This window comes from Rhinolophus sinicus, linkage group LG06 (assembly GCF_036562045.2).
Source record: "Rhinolophus sinicus isolate RSC01 linkage group LG06, ASM3656204v1, whole genome shotgun sequence".
Taxonomy (NCBI): Eukaryota; Metazoa; Chordata; class Mammalia; order Chiroptera; family Rhinolophidae; genus Rhinolophus; species Rhinolophus sinicus.
The window spans coordinates 102,916,891-102,938,994 of NC_133756.1; the positions used below are offsets into that span (position 1 = coordinate 102,916,891).

The following is a 22,104-nucleotide window of genomic DNA, read 5'->3' on the forward strand; positions in this document are numbered from 1 at the left end:
AATGGACCACGTTACCAGGCCTGGAAAAACTCTCACATTGGAGAATGTTTTCAGTGCCATCTTCTATGATCTCTGCGTTGGTGTCTGCTTTTTCCTTTCCCCTCTGAACCTTCAGCTCTTTAATTCCCCTTCACTGCAGCCTTCCACATAATATTTCCCGTGAGAATCTAGAACTCTGATGTTTCCTTCATCGAAACAGTTTTTGCATGCAGCCATATTCTCATTTCTGGGGCATCTCATGTGAAAATGATGAGAAGATGAGGAGAAACCAGCAAAGGAGACTGGGGATGAGTGGCTGATGCAGTAGGAGAGAAACCAGGAGAGTGTGTTATCCTAGAGATCAGAGTGTCTCAGGATGCAGGAAGTGACCAACTGGGCCACATGCTGTAATGTTAGGTAAGTTGAGGACCTAGACTTGATAACCAAATTCAGCAAAGCAGAGGTCATCAGTGACCTCAACAAAGGCAATTCTGATGTAGTGGTTGTTAAATTCTTTTTCTTTTTTTCCCCTTCTTCCGTCTCCCTTGCCCCCCCCCCCCCCAACTCCGGTTCAGGCCATTGTTTCTTAGTCTAGTTGTGTAGAACACAGCTCCCTGCTGGTATTATGAGCCTTGCACTCCCCACGGTGAGGCAGTTGGATGCCAACCTCCGGCTGCTCATGGCATCCTAGCTCCTGGGAGAGCCATTGTTCACAATCTTAGCTATAGAGGGTGCAGCTCACTGGCCCATGTGGGAATCGAACCCGCGACCTCATGCATTAGGAGCTCGGCGCCCCAAACACCTGAGCCACCGGCCCGGCCTTGGTTGTTAAATTCTGATTGGGTATTTGATACATCAAACAGACTAGTCTTTTGAGAAATTTTTCTGTAAAGAGGAGGAAGAAATGAGGGTGGTGGCTGGAGGGGGAAATAGTTTCTTTATTAAGATGGGAGAAATAACAGTATACTTATCAAGCCGATGGGAATGATCTGGTGTGAGGGGAAAACTGATGATGCAGAAAGAAGAGGAAAGAAGTGCTAGAGCAGCGTCTTTCATAGGTCAGAAGGCATGGGGTTTAGTACAGAGGTGGAGAGCCTTCCATAGAGCACAGACATGGTTTATTTATGATAGCAAGGTGAAGGGCAGGGTCAATGAGCATAGATGCCCTTTGGTGGGTAGATGGAATGGGAGCCGGTGCAGTTCTCTTCTGATGGAGTATTTTCGCAGTGCAGTATGAACTAGGGTCATCAATGAGGGTAGTTTTTAGGAAGTGAAATCAAGTACCATGAAGAAAGCAAGTGATACGTTCAGTTGTAGAAATATAACTCAGAGTGATTGTGATGTGGTCTAGTGGGTAAGAATCTTTGCTGAAGACACTTACTAAATGAGGTGCATTTGTAACTTCAAGTGAAATTCAAATGACAATAAACACATTAAGCGATGCTCTAAATTTTCTTTATTTTCTAATAACTATTTAAACCACTCTACAAAAATGCTCTATACCATTATTTAAGAAAACTTTTGTAAAATTTAGGGTGAGAATTAGACCCCATTTACCTACCATCAAACATCATGCAATTGCTTCTCAGCCTTTTGGCTAAGATGAAGTAAGTGTAAAACATCATGCAAACATTTGCTTTCTTAGAGGCTATTTAGCTTTGTGGAATTACTTACAGGTGATGGTAAATTTTAATTCCGTGTATCACAGTAAGAATTTACCCCAAGCATATAACTCTAAAATAACACAACATACATTTCTTTTGAACCTTTTCAGATGAAGTTGTTTTGTTTTGTTTTTTTTCTTCCAGAAGTTAAAACTAAGCTTAATCTCCTTTCCCCAGTCACGGCCTCGATGGAGAACTGGCGGCAGATTTGCACAAAGTAAACTGACTACTCCTCGATTCCTCATCTAGCGGTGCCAATGGTTCATGTCATCACAGGTAGAAGAGAGAATTGGCTAATTCCAAACTTGGTTCTTTATGAATGCTTTGTGCCACCAGGAAGGTCAGCTTGTGGGCATACTGACACGGTGCTGGGATACTGATTAAGCCCTGAGGAGGAAAAAGTATTGATGGAAATTAACAGGATAACTTGTTCTTCAAAGTGATTTTTTTCCCATGAGACTTTTCATGTGCTAGTTACATATACAATAGAGTATGTTTGTGAGTAAACCATAACTAGACTCAACCAATGAAGCGCACCTTTGCTCACTGGGAACTTAGGCTGACTGGGCAGAATGGGGTGGAGGGCCAGTCTGGCTTCATGGTTTCCAAGCCGGGATCTACATTTCCTACCACTTAGTGTTCCATGGGGCTCAGAGCAAATCTTGGCCTCGTGCACAGGAACACAGACAGAGCCACGCCCATTAATTTCCCACCAGACAACATCTGAGGTGGCTCTGACTTCCTCAACTGTAATGTGGAAATCACAATATCCTAATTTCCTCCCAGTCTTACATAAGATAATGTATATAATAAAGTCCTCTGGCAATTATAAGTACTAATGTATTATAATAGTTATTGCTATTTTGTTGCTATGACAGACTGGGTTTCTCCCACTATGGACTCAAGAAGTCATTCATTCATCCTTTGTGAAAAGTCCGACATTGTGCTAGGGGTAGGGATACGAAGGTGAATTGGGTGACAATTCCTGGGTAGGAACCTAGAGTAGCAAGACTCACATAAGCAAGCAGCCGTCACTCACCGGCCAGTTGTAGTACAGGTGGCATAATTTGAATGTAAGTCTTTGCATGTGGTCAGGCTTCAAGCCATTGTCATCATAGATGACATTATAGTAGGTCGGATTAACAGTTCCCCGACAAGCGGCCTGGCTGATCAAGTAAAAGTCATAGCTGAGGGGGAAAAAATGGAATGAATGTGAGAAAGAAAGCAAACAGAATAGGGGCAAACGTGGACACTACACCGTGAATGTCTTATTAAAAATAAGCTTTCTAACAGCACTTACCAATCAGGACGCGTTGCTTCAGAGTCAACCACGGTGCCAAGTGGCGGGTTCTGAACAGTGTGGTTCACCTCCGTAAAGAATCGCTGCATGCACTTCTTCCTGACCACAATCACGGACAGTTTGGAGCTGGGAAGAGAAAGACAAAAAACAAAAACAAGAACAAGACAGAGAGAACTGAAATCAAGCCATGCAGCTTTCCATTTTTCTCTCTCTGTCTCTGTCTCTGTCTCTGTCTGTCTCTCTCATAATATTTTGATGGAACAAATAAATTCATTAGAAAATGACTGCAAAAATGAAGAAAATAAAAATCACCCCAATCTGTCTTCCCCTGGAGATACACACAATTTTTTAAAATTAGGGATTGTCTTTATTTGTTGCAAAAGTGTGTCGGTCGGGTCACATGGCTAGTTTATGTCATTTAAAGGGGACGGGGAGGAAGGTTGATAGGGCAATGAACTTCAATTAGCACTTCTAAAGAAAGATTTTCCAGAACCATCCATGGAGACAAGAATAGTCCCTCTATTTTCACCTTTACTCTTCCCCTCAATTTCTGGATAGCAAAGGAAAAACCACAAGTCCCACTTACTTCTTAAATCACCGCTTCTGAATCCTGCAAAACACACATCTGATATGATGAGCGGACTGACCAACTATACATTTGGGCCAAACGCTGAATGGCTAAGTGTTAAAGTCAGCATTTAGTAAAGCCAAGGCCAATCCATCATGGAAGGAACCTCTGGGATGCAAGGAGTCACCATGAAATTTCACATTAAGCATTTTCATTGCATTAAAAATGTTATAAATATTTCCAATACTGAGACTTTTAAAGTTGATGTTATTGTGTAAGAAAACTAACTCGTTGTCACTGTCCACTACCCCTAAATTGCATACTTGTGATTCTGAATAGATACAGTCACCTGAGGTCAGTGGGGAATGACATATCTTGGCTCTGACAGTTTGGATGCAGCTGAAGGCGGTACTGCCCCAAGCTATTAATGCTCTGCCTCCTCTCTAAGAGTCACTGCTGAGGTCAAGACTCAGCGTCTTGTGGCTCCTGGCTGCAACACTTGGTTGACGGTGGTGATGGTGGTTTAACTCTACAGACAGACCACTGTGCACGGCTTGAAAGAAGATGCTTTCGGAATCTTTTAAGAAGCCAGCCGAAGATTATCATCCTCCTCCATTTTCCAGCTCTAATATTTTTCTTGCACTTGCCACTTGACGTAATCAAAGGAAAATGTTGTCCCGAAACATCGAATCTAGAAATGTGATGTGGAGCAAGGTGCCACACTGGTGTTTAAGATGGTCTGGTTTCCACATGCAGCCAGCATTCGCAGCACTCACACAGTGCTTTTCAGCACCTTCCACAGACCTAAGCTGCACATCAGTGCCTGCATTTCAGAGGCTCCAGCTCTGTGTGGGTTTGGGTCTTGAATTTGAAACTATAGCTTGTTTTTTCCCATGGTATGTTACTATGTCCAAAGCGTCTTCACCTGCCAGCAGCCCCCGCAGGCTCCCTGCGGAATCTCAGTGTCAGCTGCTCTGGAGGATGTTACCTGCCTTTTCCAAGTGCTCCCACCAAGGGTCCCCAAAGCTCACACCACCCAGGCTACTAACGTAAGACCATCCCAACTACCTTCCAATCTAGGGGAAATCAATCTATCCAGCTGTACTCAAATGATACAGAAACAGAGCAAAACTTAACTGCATGGAAAAAAAGATCTGCTGGCATTTATTAATTTTAATAGTTACGATGAATGTGCTATAATAATTGGGAGGGCAGAGAAAGAACACAAATTTAATACCTGACATTTGAACTTGCTTCTGTCACACTGCTCAGCAGCTGTGGAACCTCGTATTCAACAAGTGTCTGGAGCTGGCCGTCCCCTACGCCATCACGATACACAATGACCCGAGCTGGCAAGTCATGATTGTGCTTGTACCATTTGTTGAGTGCGCCTGCAGAATTTGGTGTTAGTAAGAAAAGAATGACTTGTCTGATGCCAACAAATAATGAAATCCCCGTATCTTTCAACTTAAATAAGTCTGCTACTTCAGACCACTGTGAAATAGGGTCATACCTAACTTGGGTTGTATTGGCAATAATATAAAAATGGATAACTTTAGAGAACATCTCTGCATCTCTGCTATTCAGGGAATCATAATGGTCTCTACGGCAATATATTTTATGCTTAGCATTTCTCCAGCAAAATGTTAATATTTATGCAATAAATCAAAATATAATTCATGCAATTCATGCATTTAATTCATGCGTACACATTCCCAAAAACAAATCAATACCAATTTAATTTCTTCTCCCAAAAGCAAATTAATACTAATTTAGTTTCTTTAAATCCTCTCAATAAATAGAGACTGGATAATTTTATATCATTTTCTTCTCTAATAAAAATAAATATGAAAACATAAGGAGAGGACTTGGCTGTTCCTCTCAATGCATCTTTTCACATGACCTCACCCAATGAGATTCCAAGTCTCAGAAAATATGAACTCTGAGAACATACCCACCCACTCTAACTAGAAATTGCCTGAAAAGCAAAGCCCAGACAGTAACTCCTCCCCAACAGAAACTCGTCATAACTACTAAAACAACAACAACAAAAAACAAACCAGGTTTTGGTAAGGGGAAAGTAACATGATACAATAACTCATTTCACGTATATATATTGTACAATTGCTTTAAAAGAGTTTACTGTCCAGGAAATGCAATTTAGTTCAATAGAAGATGATCACATATGTAAGTCCATTACCAACACATATCACCAAATTCACTTTTTTAGGAAAGAAAATATTTACAATCCTCCAAAGTTTACAGATGGAAAAATGCAGGTCAGGGGAGGGAGTGAGAGGCACAAGCACACTAAGGGATGGCAAAGCCAGATCCGGGCCGGGCTGGTGAGGGGGTGGGAACCCCAGACCCCTCTTCCCACCGCATCCCACTGTAGAGACGGCACCGTTTCTCGCCTGCATCGTCTACATCTTCTCCTGCTATGACACACTTTATCTGCCAGCATCCCTATCCCATCCCAAAGACTTCTCTCCTCTTTCTAGACCTCACACTGCTAAGTCATGATCCTTGTTCCTCTAGGGTAGGTTTCTATTGGCCTTCAAACTAATTGCAAAAGCCACCAGCAGCTACAAACTCTCCCTCCTCCTGGTTTTCTGTTTATCACACACAGACTGTAAATTCTACAGTCGGGCTGGTAGCCTGAATCAGGACACAGCTTTGGAGTTTCCAACTGACTGCCAGTTGACTCAGGCAAGCCTGGAGAGTTTGCTTTCTCCTATCTGGTCTGGCATGTGGACTTTGGGTCTGAAGGAATAGTCCTCGGAGCCCTCTCTCATTGCTGTGTTTTTAGTACCGATCATGAAAACTTTTAAGCAATCTGCAACATCAGTTGTTGTTTTCTGAAGGATACAGCGGGAAAACCACCTAAAGGAAGCAAAGAACAAAAGTAAAGTTCAACTTCAAAATTTCTACTATAAACATGTATTAGGATTAAATTAAGAAATTGATATTATGAGTAAAAATCAATGTTCATACTTTTGTATATGTTATATCATCACAACTGTATTAAAAAGCTCCCCCCACCCACAAAACTTATGGTAGAGAAACTGAAGCATCGTGCTGGCATCAGACACATCTGGGCACAGATCTTGGCGGTATATACTCGTCAGCTCTGTGACTTTGCTGTGTTAGGTCTAGAAAGAGGTAGTTACTACCTCATAGGGTTGCTGTAAAAATTAAATTAGATACTATATGTGAAGTCCTTAGCGCAGTACTTGGCACATAACAAGCACTAATAGAGTCCTGTATTTTATTATTATAAAGGAATTTATTTTTAGCGGTGTATCTTCTATTCTCAATATATTCAAATATTTCTCATGCATAAACTTCCACTTCTATAAATGAGTCTTTTAGATTTAAAATCTTAACATGATAAACTTATTTAGATTTCAGAAGCAAGTTCTCTTGCTCAAGTCATTAATTAATTAAAAGCACTTAGAAAATGAAGGTCATGACTTAGTGGTAAGTATGAGTCAACATTATTGTAGTTCTCTAAATACTATATGCAACAGTAATGATGCAATGAGGAATGCTGCTAACTCGCTGGAAGTCCTTTATCTGCTCAAGCAAGTGACACACATGGTAGGGACCTCATACAACCTGGAATGAAGTCGGAGGCGTGCTGCTACTTTTCCTATTTCCCACAATCCCAAATATATGCCTGACCACAAATGTAATGGAGTAAATCAAACAGCTTAAGGATAGGGAAAAATTTTTTTTGCAAACAGTTCCCACAGCCTCAAAACATTGTTTAGTAACAAATATTGAAACAATTCTAAGAAGTACAATTTAATAAGCATTGGGTTTGAGGTGTCATCCCTAATCCTGCCTATGTATTTTTTTCTTCCTTCACTTTTATTTTTAATTGGGGAATGTTGGGGAACAGTGGGTTTTGCCAGGGCCCATCGGCTCCAAGTCGTTGCCCTTCAATCTAGTTGTGGAGGGCACAGCCCAGCTCCAAGTCCAGTTACCATTTTCAATCTTAGTTGCAGGGGCCACAGCCCACCATCCCATGTGAGAACTGAACCGGCAACGCTGTTGCTGAGAGTTCATGCTCTACCAACTGAGCCATCCGGCCACTCCTCTGCCTATTTTTCAATGGTTGTGTGAACAACCTCCACATCAAGTATCTGTGAGCATTAAGGATGATAAAATAATAACAAGCATGTATCGAGCATTGACACATAACAAGTGACAGGTCAGGATACACATGCAGGCAATCTGTTTCTCAACTGCTTGACAGAATGTATGTCAAGTTCCTAGTACAGTGCATAACACAGAGCACATGCTCAGAAAAGAAATGCACAAGAATTTCTACATGGCCATCACTTTTGGAATATGACTGGCAGTAGATTGTCCTAATGTATGTATAAAAATAGTTTTTTAATGAGGCTATTACTCCAATGTTATCAATCACATTTACATATGCAGGTATAGTTTATGACCATAAATGTTCACATTTTAAAAATGAGTGACTACAAACTATTCCTTGCTATACAGTTAAACCACAATTAGTAGTCAAATAATGGAAGAATATGTAAGGGTAATTTTAAAAGTACCTGGTGATTCTGGGGTTAATACTGGCCACAAATCCAACCACCACCATTCCCTTGTTGAATGCATCTTTACAGACATCAATACCAACTACCATCAGGGACTTTAACTGTAAAATCAAATTTTTTGTGATTTAATGGGATGAGATATTATTTCCCCAAACAATGATTTAATATGAAGTTTTTAAGAAACTGTCCTTTGTTATTTAATTATTCAAGTTAAGCTATGTGCCAGGGAGATCAATGTCCGGGTGAGGAAGATTATTAAACCAGAAACCAAAGAGATTTAACGATAGAGGAGAGAATATGGTACATACTTTGCTTAGGAGACTCACTATAGTCCTAAAACGGCCACCATCCTTTGTGGACGTGACCAAGGACCATCAGTGGTTCAAGAGATTCTGGGAAAGTGGTCAGTCCATTTATCCCTTGCCTCTGGGCTGAAGGAATCTGAAGAGGGATTTCATTCTCCTTTCTTCAGATGTCTAAGGAATCCTCACTTGGCTCTATAGCTCCTCCAGGAGGGGCGGATGGGGGTAACCTCACACACCCTGTTTATGGAAACATAAGGGAATGGGCAACATTCCCTCACTTCTCGTACCCTCGCTTCTCCCACAGTGGCCATTGTTCAGGAAAGAAGAGGATTTTCTCAGTTCCCACTAGAGTTTGGAGGTTTGGATCATAGGCTTTGCCAGCTCCCCAAGGTCTGGGGAAGCCCCATGCAGGGTGCAAAGCTACTCTGAGAGTTAGCACCTTCTGAAAGCAGGTAAAGGCAGAGGCCATGGAGCACAGATTTTAAATAGTGGTTGGCGGGCTCCAAATAAGGCCTTCCAAGCCTATGTCAAACTAGATTCTCTTTCATGAAATATTCTGTTATTGGCTTAACTGAAGCTCCTTGAGAACAGGGGCCATGCCTCATTTTCTTCTGCATACCCTCATGGCGGGCTTGTGTCATGTCAGCACCCAGAACAAACTACAAACAAGCCCAACAAACAAACAAATCAAATACCTCTAAGATTACGTAAAAATCTCTCCTACTTTAATTTAATGTTTAAAATTAATTAACTGATTGATTACTGAAAGGAAAAGCATGACAGATTCCTCACAGGGATCTCGACCGCCCACAGCTCGCCTCCGAGTTTACAGGTCATTTGCATGGCAATCTTGGTGGCGACACTCATCATCATTCCCTGTTTATTCAAGGTCCGAACAAGCACACACTGGCTTGGGACTGGACTGTCAGAGCTCAAATATTTCTTAATGGAATCATAATAGTTCTGCTGGTTAGAAGGCAGAATACACATTACCTGAGAGAAAACACACACACACAGGAGGGAAAAAAGTTAATCTAGTTATGCTTAGAAAGAGTTTTTAAAAAATGGGAGGGGGGTTTAGGGATGAGAAAGGGGAAGGGATTAAGAAATACAAATTGGTTGCTACACAGTAGTCATGGGGATGTAAAGTAAAGTATAGAGAATATGGTCAATAATATGGTAATAACTATGCATAGGGTCAGATGGGTACTAGGCTAGTCAGGGGATCGCTTCTTAAATTATATAAATGTCTAGGCACTATGCTGTACACCTGAAATATAAAATAATATTGAATGTCAAAATAAATAAAGTATAAAAAATCCACAGAAAACTGAAAAAAAAGTAATGAATACATGGATTCTCCAAACATCTTTTGCCCTTACGTTTCCAAGAAGCAGATATGAACACGTCTACAGGCCTTTGAACTTTTAAATAGCCTTTAAACCACTGACAGTGAAGGCCATTTGAAATGCCTTCTCATCAGCCATTCACTCCGCCAAGTCCCACTCTAACCTTACCCGTCTCCCTTGCTTTCCTTTCCTCCTCATTTCTCCACTGACTTGCTTCTGTTACTGTCCTCAAGTTCCCTTCTAACCCAGCTCTTTCTCCAGCTACCTCTCCTTTCTTTGCCATGATCCTTTGCTGTGGTTCTCCAGCTCTCATCCCCTCTGCCCCATCCCCAACTTCACCCACTGATAAGCCAAGTGAAGGATTAGCTTACACTGCGGTCTTTTTCCCAATAGGTACTGACTGGACAACCAAAATTTAAACAAACAAACAAACAAACAAACAAACAAAAAAACAACAATTTTTTTGTTTACTGGAACTTGAAAGTAAGGATTTGGGAGAAGGGAAAATAAGGAGAAAGCAGCTTCAGATCCTGTGGTATTTTAAATTCCACCCATTTCTGTCACTGCCCCTACTTCTTATCAGGTATTTCCCTCAGAGAAGGGTCTCTCCTAGCCTATTTCTATCTCCTTTCTATCTTTTATTCTCTGCCTTCAAAACCCCCAAATTATAGAAAAGATAAGCGCTATCATGATTAGCAAAAGAACATTCAAAAAGTGATTTTTTATTTTTTGTCACCAGTAGAACTGACAAAATATTGTCAAGGGCTAAAATTATTTACACTTAATGTTAATGATAAAAATTAGGGGAAAATATTTTTAAATTGTCAGCAAAATTCTCTTAGGGCTCTTCCTTCCTTACATCATATGTGTTTAGGGCCAAGCAAGGTAGGTAGGTGGCAGAACAAGAGTGGACCAATGGGGCCAGAGTCAAAAGAAGGTGGGAGCCAAGTGAGACTGGTTACACCAGGGATGGATGAGCAAGTACATATGTGCAGAATGATAGTAGCCATGTTTCTCACTATCAGAGAAGTGGGGGTACAAAAATGGAAAGGGGGAATGTTTTCCTGTGGTATTGGATTGGAACTAGTGGTATGAACACGTCTTTAATATATACATAGATACACCTAGTAATAAAATAGATGTAATTGTGCATTATATATATGAGTATGTATATGTAGACACATATATACATTTTCTAGCTTTGCACATTGAGAAAGCCTGAACCCCAGTAGCAAATGAGCATATCCAATGCCCAGATCTTTGTTCTTAAATACTGTTCTCTACCCAAAGGAATCAGGGCTCATTGGAGAAGTATCTTCCAGAGCTGGGCAGCAACACTTCAAGATTAACCTGGAACATCTTATTGTGCCAGACAATAAGGAAGCAGTTCGTGAAATATGGGGACATGTCAAAGAGACACAGAAGCCAGTTTGAATAAGGCTCCCACTGGCAAAACAAGGGACAATTTGGGCAGCAAAATAAATAATAATAGTAATGGACTATAAGTTAGTAAATAAAATAGGGATCCATGAATCCATATTGATAAAATAAATGAACAAAGAAATGGGGAGAAGAGAATTGCTCTTGTCAGCTAATGCCATCTAATAAACATAGAGGGAAATATGGAATTAGGAATCTACCATTTGGCAACCATCAAAGTAATAATGAATTCAGACAAGAATTATCAATGGATTCTAACACTAATGGGTGAACATGTGATGAGGAACAGGACATTTACAGAGTCTCAAAGTATATCCCTACCAAAAAATTAAAACTAATTAAGTACAAAGAGAAAAAGTAACTTTGCAGTGAAGAAACTTGACAGATACCTCCTTAATCAACGGGTACCCCAAGATAGGATGCAATAAAAACATTTGCTTTAGTAATCCTGCCAGAAGTACATGACCTGAATTTAATCATCAAACCCAAATTGAGGGAAATTATATAAAATGACTGGTCTATACTCTTCAAAATTGGAAGGTCATCAAAGCCAAGGAAAGACGATGGAACCATTCCAGATTCAGAGAGAGACTAAAAGAGACAGACACATTAGATCCTTTTACTAGAAAGGATGTTTTGGGGACAAATGTTCATGAAGTCTGTGGATTAGCTGGTCGTACTGTGTCCTGATTTTGATGGGTCCTATGGTTGCTGGAGAGTGAACTTGTTTGCAGGAAATATGTACTAAAATATTCAAGGATAATGGGGCATCATGTCTGTAACTTATTTTCAAATGGTTCAGGAAAAAGATAGATGATAGATATAGATATAACAATAGATGATAGATATAAAATGATAAATCAAATACGATAAAATGTCAACAATGGGGGAATCTGGGTGAAGAGTATATAGGAGTTCTTTGTACTATTCTTGCCATTTTTCTGTAAGTTTGATTTCATTTTTTTAAGTGAAAAATAAATACTCTTAGGGGGAGAATTCCCTTTGTTTAATATAACATCTTTATGGACCGTTTTGTGCGTGTGTGTGTCTGACTAAAAGAGAAATAAAGGGCTAAACTTCTTTGCATGAGATATAATAGGAATGTTGGGAGTTGGAATGAATGAGCTAAGGAGGTAAGACGAGGAGATGGGACAGGAAAAGCATTGCCATGTAGTATGAGGCTGAGGCCTCAAAGAAGAGTGAACACTTCCAAGAAATAGGAATGGTTGAGAGATTTAAAAAAAAAAAAAAAGACATCAATTTTAACTTGTCTGGAATGTTGGGGTGTGATGTAATCATTCCTTGGACACAAACCCTCTGCAAAGTCAGCATCACACTCCCCAACCCCGACCTCCCACACAAATACTCTGGGAAATGAGTCAATTGTGGCTGTCCCACAAGGTGATGCAATGCAGGAGGAAATGGCACTCACAAAAGATGAAACACACAGAGGAGGGCAAGAATTCAGAGGAAGTAGAACACATGAGGCTATAGGTGACATGGAAAATATAAATCCTGCAAGAATCCCCTGAAACATTGGTGAGAATGCTGGGTGCCCCAACATTTATAGGATAAGATGGGAGTCAATTATCTTAAATCTTAAGTAAGTGATGACCCTCCCAACAAGTTGGAAAATATGCAGACATCGAAGAGGCTGATACAGGGGTAACAACAGTGTTTTAAAATGATTATTAGAAATATGACAGAGAAATAAGCTATTGATTAAAATACTAAGATTAATACTTGCTTGTGTGCTTAAGGAAATGCACAACAATTTGCAAACATATCTGAGAATACGTTCAGATTCTTTCAAGACTGTTAGACAGAACAAAAAAAAATTAAAACTACACATGAAAACACAAAAAGTATCCATACTTACCAACTGAACACCAGGATCGAAATGTTTCTGTATGGCGCTAAGAAATGCAGCTGGGGTTTCTTGTACTTTTATGCTACATAAAAAGATTTAATTTTGAAGATATACAACCCTTCTTAGTAGCATACAATCATATGGAGTTAAAAATAATAAAAATATACTTTTATACCATACTAGCAATTTGAGGGGGGAAAAAATCACTGAGAAAAGTGACAACATTTTGAGCCTAAAATTGTTTCTCCCACTATAAGATATGCCAGCAATGTTTAATAATCATTTTTATTAGCTTAAAAGTAGTTTGGTAGAAAATAAAAATTTCTCAATTGTATGGAATCTATACAATTAATAATTATGTTGTTCAAAATGGGGTTGAAAGTGAACTTTTGAAATCACAAGTCTCAATAATCAAGTATCTGAAACAGGGTTCAAGTCAAACTGGGATTACGATTTCTCTAATACTTAATCTCCAGGGGAACTTTAAAATGAATGTTTCAAAAATCAGCAGATTAATAAGACCAAGATATTCAACTAATCTGTATAATTCAGACTAAAAGACTTTTTTTTCCCCCCGAGTGGCTGTTTGTTTGGAGACTGGAATATTTAGCCTTAATCGATCAGTCAGCAAGTACTTAGCAATTATTTGTTCTGTGCTTACATTATGTCAAGGGCCAGAGGCTACAGAAATAATTCCCATACAGAGGAATTTATAAATCCACTTTCTTTATGTGGAATCAGCCTCTCATATTTGTGTATATGATTGGATTGTCCCAATGCCCAGTGGCCTTTTAAAACTTGCCCAGCAGGGGGCGAGGACCTCTGTCTCCTTGCTGATTCCAAATGAGCTGCCGGAATGGCTTACAGCTCTGTTTAAACACCTAAATGCTTCTGACTTTTCCAATTCCATCTGTTGCATGCAGACCCAACTGCTATTTTACTGTTTAGTCCTTCTAAACTCATCAGGCAAATGTGTCAGATGGGAGAAACTATGCATATAAATCTAACAGGTAAATGGATACTTCATGGGAAAGACAAAGGATGGAATAAAATACGGGTTTTCAAATAACACAGGCCAGGAACAGAATATAGACACACCATTGGAACTGGTGTGAGAAAGACGCCAGCCCAGGGTCTGCTGATTATGGCTTCTTTCAATAATCTTGTCTTGCTTTATTAGCTCATGGGTTAAGAGAAATTAGAGCAGGTGAAACTCAAACCAGGCGATTTGTTAACAGATTTGATAAGAGGAGAATTCTAAACTACAGTGTAAAATGAGACTTTGGAACTATCTGTGGTTTTCTACAATGTTTGCACTGCTGATATAATTACTAACCATGTGTTTCAAGAATAACTGCCACCCTGCCAGTGAGGACATTTGTACCTCCACCATTACAAAGAAAAAGAAGTATCTACTGCTTCTTGCTAAGCATATCAAGCTCAATAAAAGGAGGCATGATCAACTTTACGGCTTTTCTAAAGCAAAACAATATTCAATTTTGAGTGTGACTGTGTATGTATGAATCCCCTAGTAACCTGAAAGCAACTTACCTTTCTCATCCCCAGAAACTGGTACAGTATCTAGCATATAGCAGATTCTCAATACATGTTGAAAAACAAAATGAATGATGACCTTTGTTTTCTCAGAAAACTATCTAAATGACTAATTTCATGGTATAGAAACAGAATCAGAAAAGCTTATTTCAAATATATTTTTACATTAAATTTTAAAGCATCTAATCTATCAAACAAGTCAGGAAATGCAACTTTTATTTCTTAATATCCTTTTTGATGTTGTTTCATAAATAACTGCTACGAAAGAATTTTTTAAAAAGTTGAGGAGGTAATATATGGATTCATTAAGGATTTATGCCCTAACTAGTACTGACTTTGAGGTAATAAGACTATTGCCTAAACAACTATGAAAACAAAATTTTACAAAAACCAACAAAATATATTTAACTGTATGAAATCATTTATCTACTTCTATCTATTTTCTTGGCACTTTATATTAGAAAAATTTACTGAGATAAAGAAGCTTTTGTAGCTACCTCAGCCCTTATTTCCTAGCTTTGAACCAAACCAAATTAATATATAGAAAAAAGTTGGGATGATTTTCAGTGCATTCTCACATTTTGGGGCAGTCCACATTAAATCCCATGGAATTTCCAACTCTTCTCAAGCAGCTCAAAAAGTTCTCAGTCACTTTTTCAGCTCTGTCACTACATATAATCAACCATTTATTCAGAGATGGCGTACTTAAAATCTTCCAAGTTCGCATATCCTTGGACCAATCAGCAGCAGATGTTGGTTGACACTAAGAAAAAATAATAAGGAGAAAAATAATAACTGAAAGGGTTGAAAACATGTATTCAGAAAGCAATTGAACGAAGACAATGTGAAGATGGTCCACATGTGTCATACGAGAGCTAGTCTGTAGTTTGCTATTCACAGACCCGAAACACTGATGTAAACACATCTACAGAACACACGTGCTTCCTGAGAGTGGAGGCATCTGAGCATCATCCCAAGTCGGTGACTCCCTGGCTGCTGGTCCTTGGACAAGTCGCTTTACTTCATGGGCCTCCACCGTGTGCAAAGTGAGGTGGCTGGTTCAAAGATCTCTAGGTTCCCTTCCAGCTCTAAGAATCGCTGACCTTTATTATGAATGTACGGGCAAGCAGGTGACCAGGAAAAACAAGTTCCCTGCACCGAAGAGGGGAGATTTTAAAAGGGTCAGTAGCCTGTTTATATCCATGGATTGGAATTGAATGGAAATGTCCTCATTGTGGTGAGCTGGGAAGAGCTCCCCACTGTCAGACTTTAAGAGGACCACCCTGTAGTCTAATCCTTTATTACGCAAAGTGTTGTTTTGTGGCAGCATAACTATCTCCTGAGAGCTTGTGAGAAATGCAGAGTCCTGGGCCTCAGCCCAGACCCACTGAATGAGAATCTGCATTTTAATTAAAAAAAAAGGAGGGGAAAAAAAAAAAAAGAAGTTCCCAGGCGATTCATCTACACATTAATGTTTAAGAAGCAATGTAACCCCTTTGTTGTATAGACTCCATAGCTGTGGCTGAGAGAGATTATGGAGGCAGTTGGTAGCAGTGACAGTTTAGAATGCTGATACTCTTGACACCGACATCAGGACACTTTCTACCAAGCACTCAACAACCAGCCATCCTCAAGATGCCTTGCCATTAGGTGGCCAGGCGGGGACTCAGCTGCAGAAGGAGACCTTAGCCTGAGAATGAAGGGGAAGGGCAGCCCTCCATGAAAGGTTCTATCTGGAGTCCAGATTCGTTCCTTCCGATTACAGCCAGTGTGAGGAGAGCCACGGCCCTCTCACCTACACTCCTACCTGTGACTAGCTGGCAGGAGACCCATATCAAATGCTCAAGGCCCACTCTGAGACCTGTGAACATTCAGTTTACTCAGTTCCCAGAACCCAATTTCAGAAAAGCTGAATTGGTCAAGAAGTCGATGACACAGTCTACCACAACTTCTAGGGGGCGGGTTCTTCCATTTATTGCCCCCTTCTCCTATGGAGATTTGTTTTCACACCAAAAAATGCACACACAAAAAAAGCTCTGACAAATGACTTTGCTTACAGAGATGAGGACAGAGGTCATTTTAAATATTTGTATCTTGTTTTATATGTGGAACTGAAACTCAGCTTCTCTTTACTGACTCCTGACCAAAATCCTAATTGGGGCCTACCTTTTCACACTTCACCAAATTTTTTGTTTTGTTTTTAAAAAGTAGTTTTTCCTCAGTTTCTCCAATAAGGGTTTTGGTAATTTGGAATAGATTATCAAAAAGAAATGATTAAAAAATCCTCAGTCTGCCAACAGAAAACATTCTTTGTTCAGTTATATTAGTTTAGACATGTTGGTTTATTATATCAAATAAATGCAAGAAGAGAGCCTTTAAAATGAAATTAAATTTAACTAGATTTTAAAATGGGCATAACACAAGGGATAAGTTGAAAGATAATGCACAAAAATTGTTGCATAAAATACATTTCTTCAACAGAAGCTGAAAGAGGCAATGATTGGTCTCTTCAAGTTTCAGAATACCTTTCTCCCTAGATACTATGGCTGAGGGTGGCTTCTACGTGAATATCTTCCTGTTTACGCCAGCTGAGCAGCATTCTACTTTGGGGAAAAAACAACTCTGGTATCAGGAAGCACAGTCTATTAAAATAAACCTTCACCAGTTCATAGAATTTTCCCACATACTATGGATTTCTTTTTTTTTTTTTTTTTTTTTTGGTGATGAAAGAGTACAACACCCAATAACAGGGGGGCATGTTTTAACTGCAATGGTTTGAAATGCCATTTTCTAATACATCTTTAAATGCGACACCACATCATACTAAATGACCTAATCATGCCCTCTGGGTGCCACTAAGCCCATGAAAGTACACTGAGATTGAAAAGGAACACAGAGGGGACCTCAAGGTTTAGGACAAAGGAAGTGCAAGAACATGGCAGCCCTGGGGAAACCAAATGAATATGACAAGCCCACTTAGTCACTCTGGCATATGATCGAACTTAACCCATATTCAAGCAAATACTGTTAGATAAAAATAAAATCATAGCACTTACTATGTGATCTTGCATTAGTATTTTTTCTGAAGGCACAACCCGGCCAGTCAGAGACATCTGGCATCCAAAATGCAGTCCCCAGGTCTCCAGCTCAAAACGGGCATCCTTGTTTCTGTTGAGAGAGTTGAGTTTTAAGTCATTAAAGTGCTGTCTTCTAAAGAATTTTAATCATTAGAGATAAAATTATAATTTACTGAATTATTCAGAGGTTGATTTTTTTTTAAAAGATTCCTGACTTATATTTCTACTCACTATTATTTTTTCCTCCTGCTCTAAAGAATTAGGGGACTGTGCCCATTTGGGACTTGCAGGGATGGAAAAGCTTCCGGTGTGGCACATTGGTTAACAAAATGAGCCTTTGAGCCAGACAGATCAAGGTTTTACTCCTAGTACTGACATTTAATAATATGTAACCTTAAGCAAACTTTTAAGTCTTTTAAAGCTGTGGTTTCCTTATTGGCAAAATGTAGGGATAATAAAACTAGCTACTTTATAGATTTGGTGTAAAGATTAAATATGACAATACGCAGAAAGTAAAACCAAAGTGCCTGGCACATGCTCTGTGCTCAATAAATGTGACATATTCCTGATAGTAAACTTGTTAATAAAGAGACATTGTGGAGCCTCTGGATTGGAGATGTCTTCTGGGAATATCTGAATTTGGTGCTTGGGAGTGGATGAAGGATGACAAAAGAAGGGGACATAAGGACCTTACGTTTCAGAAGATTCATAGGATAGAGAGGGCAATGGGAAGACTAAGAGGAGAATATTAGTATTAGCAATAATAACCACTTTATATTTGCATAGTACTTTAAGTTTATAATTTAGTATACTTTAATCATCCTTTCTGTATTATCTCATTGGGGTATGATGTATGGTCATCTCTATCAAGCTGTAAGCTCCTTGAGGAGAGCTACCATACTGATTTTGTGTCCTGGCCTCTATTACAGTAGCCCGTGCGTGGTAAGCCAGGCACTCGCAAAACACACTGATAAAATTCATGCTTTTATTTACTTATCAGAGCTTCCCCTCTCTCTAGGGGAGCCCGAACCTCTTTACCACGGACTTTATCACAGCTCATTATTTCCATCTATTCATGTTATGTCTGGTCTGGTCACACCGAATACTTCGAATTAATTATTTTGTTTTAGATACTATCTGTCCAAGAAGAGATATGTGAGATGATAATTGGTCAGGACCCTGGGTGGGAATAAATGGGATTCCTGGAAGGGGGCAGGTAGATGTGTCAGGAAGATTAATCTACAGCCCGGTATAAGGGGAGAGCATGAGAAGTAGGAATAAGTTATTCTCACGTAGGAGGAAGTCTGAGGGATTTCCAGGATAAATGACCTAAAGTGTAGCCCTAAAATAAAAAACTCTGAAACCACTACCATGATAATAAAGATGCACATTTATCACATGGAAATGTTGCAGAAAAAGCAAGTTACAAAACATAATGTACTGTACTTTGCCATTTTCCTAAAGGAACATGATTATGTGAATTTGAAAATATCTGAAACAATATACGATTCATTTATTAAACAAATATTTACAGAGTGTACACACAATACCTCTTTTCTTTTATATAAATTTCCAAATTCCTCCTCCAAATTTTTCATTTTTTAAAAAAGAGACCATTCTCTAATAAAGTTGCCCAGTAGAAATATAAAACAAGCCACATATGTAATTTAAAGTTTCCTAGTAGCCACATTAAAAAAGTAAATTTAACAAATGAAATTATATATTATATGTATATATGTGTATATATATATATATATGTATATATGTATATATATATATATCCAATATATCCAAAATGTGGTCATTCCAAGATGTGGCACTAACCACACTTTAAGTGCCCAGTAGTTACTTGCAGCAACCCTACTAGAAAGTGACATTTTGGGAGGTCAGAAGGAGACTGGGGGGAGGCTCCACTTTCCCATCACAGGTTATAGCAAACTGTCATAAATGAGGCTAGGAATGCCATCTGAGAATCGGGTGGGCTGAACCGAAGGGTACAAAGGTATTCCTGAGTTTAAAGAATACGTAGTGGGGTTTTCCTAATCATCAGTGTGCTGAAGCCATTCTATTCAGACCTGAACATTCCTGACCCTGAGGCCTGGACTAGGTTGTTTTTTTTTTAATTACAAAAATTTTTTTGTTTCATTCAAAAATTTATCCAGAAATTCAATGTATTAAATAGATGAAAGCAGAGCTGTGTAGTTGAAGTGGGGTGGTACCTCTCTTCCTGCATGGCCTTCAGCCACTTCCCCTCAACCCATAGTCCTGAGGCCTCTTGGATGAATCTGGCTCTGGACAACACATTTCAAAAGTGCATTGCTCTGAATCAGTAGAAATGAGACATTTTCATCAAGGAATGAAGTGTTTTATACATCAACAATTCTATAAAATAGGCCTTAAAGTGGGGTGCACGCTGGTCCCAGCGAGGTGTCCAAGTACCTGTGGATGTCATCAGCAAGTCTGGCCAGGCGCTGCTGCCTTCCCACAGGACTGAGCCGCATTTCTTCAGCCACGACCTTCATCAGTTGGAAATCAGAGGTTACCCGGCTACTCAGCCCTGTTAAATGGAAATAAAAACAGTGAAAAATGGGCAGTATACCATGTAACCCCAGCCCATCTCGGGCACAGGGTAAGCTTACCAGTTAAACTGAATTGGATTTAGCATCTGGATAACACTGTCCAGTAGAAATGCAAGCCATAGATGTCATTTAAAATTTTCTACTAGCCACGTTAAAAAAAAGAAAGAAACAGTTGAAATTATTTAAATAGCATATTACTAATAATTATTTAACTCAATCTATCAAAATTATCATTTCAACATGTAATCAATATAAAAAAATTACTAAGCTATTTTCCCTTTTTTTTCCATACTAAGTCTTAAAAATCCAGTCTGCATTTTACACTTATAGCACAGCTCCATTCAGGCCCTTAGGTGTGCTCGTCACATTTCAAGTGCTCAATCAACACATGTGGCTACTGGCTACCAGGTGGGACTGGGCGGATCTAGGGTATCAGAATACCACTAAGAATCAGCATCCCTCCCTTCATGGATTATATCCTTATGAGTGTTTCTAATTGCAAAATAAACATGTACACACCATAACTGATTCAAGCCAAACAAAAAATATAAAAAGTAGAAAGTCTGCCCTTCTTAGTCCCACCCTGTTAATCAAATGAATATCATTAAGAATACTCAAGACAGTTATTCAGATTCTACTACACAGGGAAGATTCCCTTCTGGAAGCTCATACTAAAAGAGACTAAGGATCATTTTGGCACGCTCAAACAGTATACCAGACGAAAATCAAAGTCATATGGCTTCCTGAACCAGTGAAGTTCAGAAAATTGTGAAGAGCAGCTTTGTTTTAGGACAATATCTGGGGCCTATTTCATGAAGTAACAAATGGAATACGCGAGATAAAGGAAACAGGTAACTTTTAATGTGCCACGCAATTTCCAAAGGGCATTCCATCCTCCCTCTTGCTCTACTAGCAAAATAAATCATTTAAGGGTCCATCCGCCGAGGGCTGAATTCATGCTCAGCTAACTGAAGGAGGGTCTGCCCACTGCTAAGAATCAGAAGCCTGTGATCAAGATCCTGACAGAGTATAAAATATAAACATTACCTGTTAGAAAGCAGAGCTCGGGTATCAGGTGGGCCATCTGAGCCTCAGCGTTGTCATTTCTCTTGCTTTTCAACAGACTAACAAGCATTGGCTGATTTAGGTCAGATAAAGTAATATCATATTGCTACAGAATGCAAGATTAATGAGGGAAAAGTTAATATGGAAACACTGTAAAATGAGCATCTTTGCTTGTAAGCAACAAGGTAATCCCAAAATGCATAAAGAAGCAAATTTTTTCAATGAAGAAAAAAAAAATCCCACAGTTACCTACTCATTTCTACTTCCCAGGCTCTGTCTTTTATAGCTGAGGGTCAGGTTTATGATTTTATCTACCTTTTATAAGGCAACATCATTTTATTTTGTTTTTAATCATTTTCCTCCTCTCTTCTGGGTTTCACTCAGGGTCAGAATGGCCTCCAGCTAGCTCATACATAGTACAATGACCCTACTGGAGCTGACTCAATACCAGCATCTCCGCTATTGATGACTGAGGCAGACTGCCCCATGCATCACTAACTGGCTGTAAGAATCTGTATTCATTTTGAAACTACCTATACACAAGTTGGAGGCAAGGGTTATACTGAGTCAACCTCGGATTTCCCAAAAGAGCATGACCTCCTTCACTTCCAGGATTGCCTGATGCTATAGGTAAGCAACTGTGAAGTCTGACAAATGTGAATGTGATCCCCGGGTCCTCTACTTAATTGGACTGGACACTGGGGAAGTTACTCACCTTTTCTCATCTATGAAGTGAAGCGAACAGTAACTCAGAAGCATCCCATGTAAACCACT

The 22,104-nt window shown here is 39.4% G+C and overlaps 1 protein-coding gene across 1 annotated transcript in view; it reads right to left on the bottom strand.

Moving 5' to 3' along the window:
- Positions 1-1,432: 1,432 nt before the first annotated feature.
- The window catches only part of PIWIL4 (piwi like RNA-mediated gene silencing 4), a 44,737-nt gene continuing 24,065 nt past the window's right edge, over positions 1,433-22,104 (bottom strand). Inside the window, exons 9-20 of the mRNA XM_074335588.1 lie at positions 21,313-21,436; positions 20,126-20,243; positions 17,666-17,777; positions 15,188-15,372; positions 13,065-13,137; positions 9,189-9,389; positions 8,089-8,192; positions 6,324-6,394; positions 4,749-4,902; positions 2,944-3,069; positions 2,683-2,830; positions 1,433-2,030 (exon numbers count right to left, since the gene is read on the bottom strand). Coding sequence (XP_074191689.1) covers positions 1,914-2,030; positions 2,683-2,830; positions 2,944-3,069; positions 4,749-4,902; positions 6,324-6,394; positions 8,089-8,192; positions 9,189-9,389; positions 13,065-13,137; positions 15,188-15,372; positions 17,666-17,777; positions 20,126-20,243; positions 21,313-21,436 — 1,533 coding nt within the window. The 3' untranslated portion in view covers positions 1,433-1,913. The remainder of the gene's footprint in view (positions 2,031-2,682; positions 2,831-2,943; positions 3,070-4,748; positions 4,903-6,323; positions 6,395-8,088; positions 8,193-9,188; positions 9,390-13,064; positions 13,138-15,187; positions 15,373-17,665; positions 17,778-20,125; positions 20,244-21,312; positions 21,437-22,104) is intronic.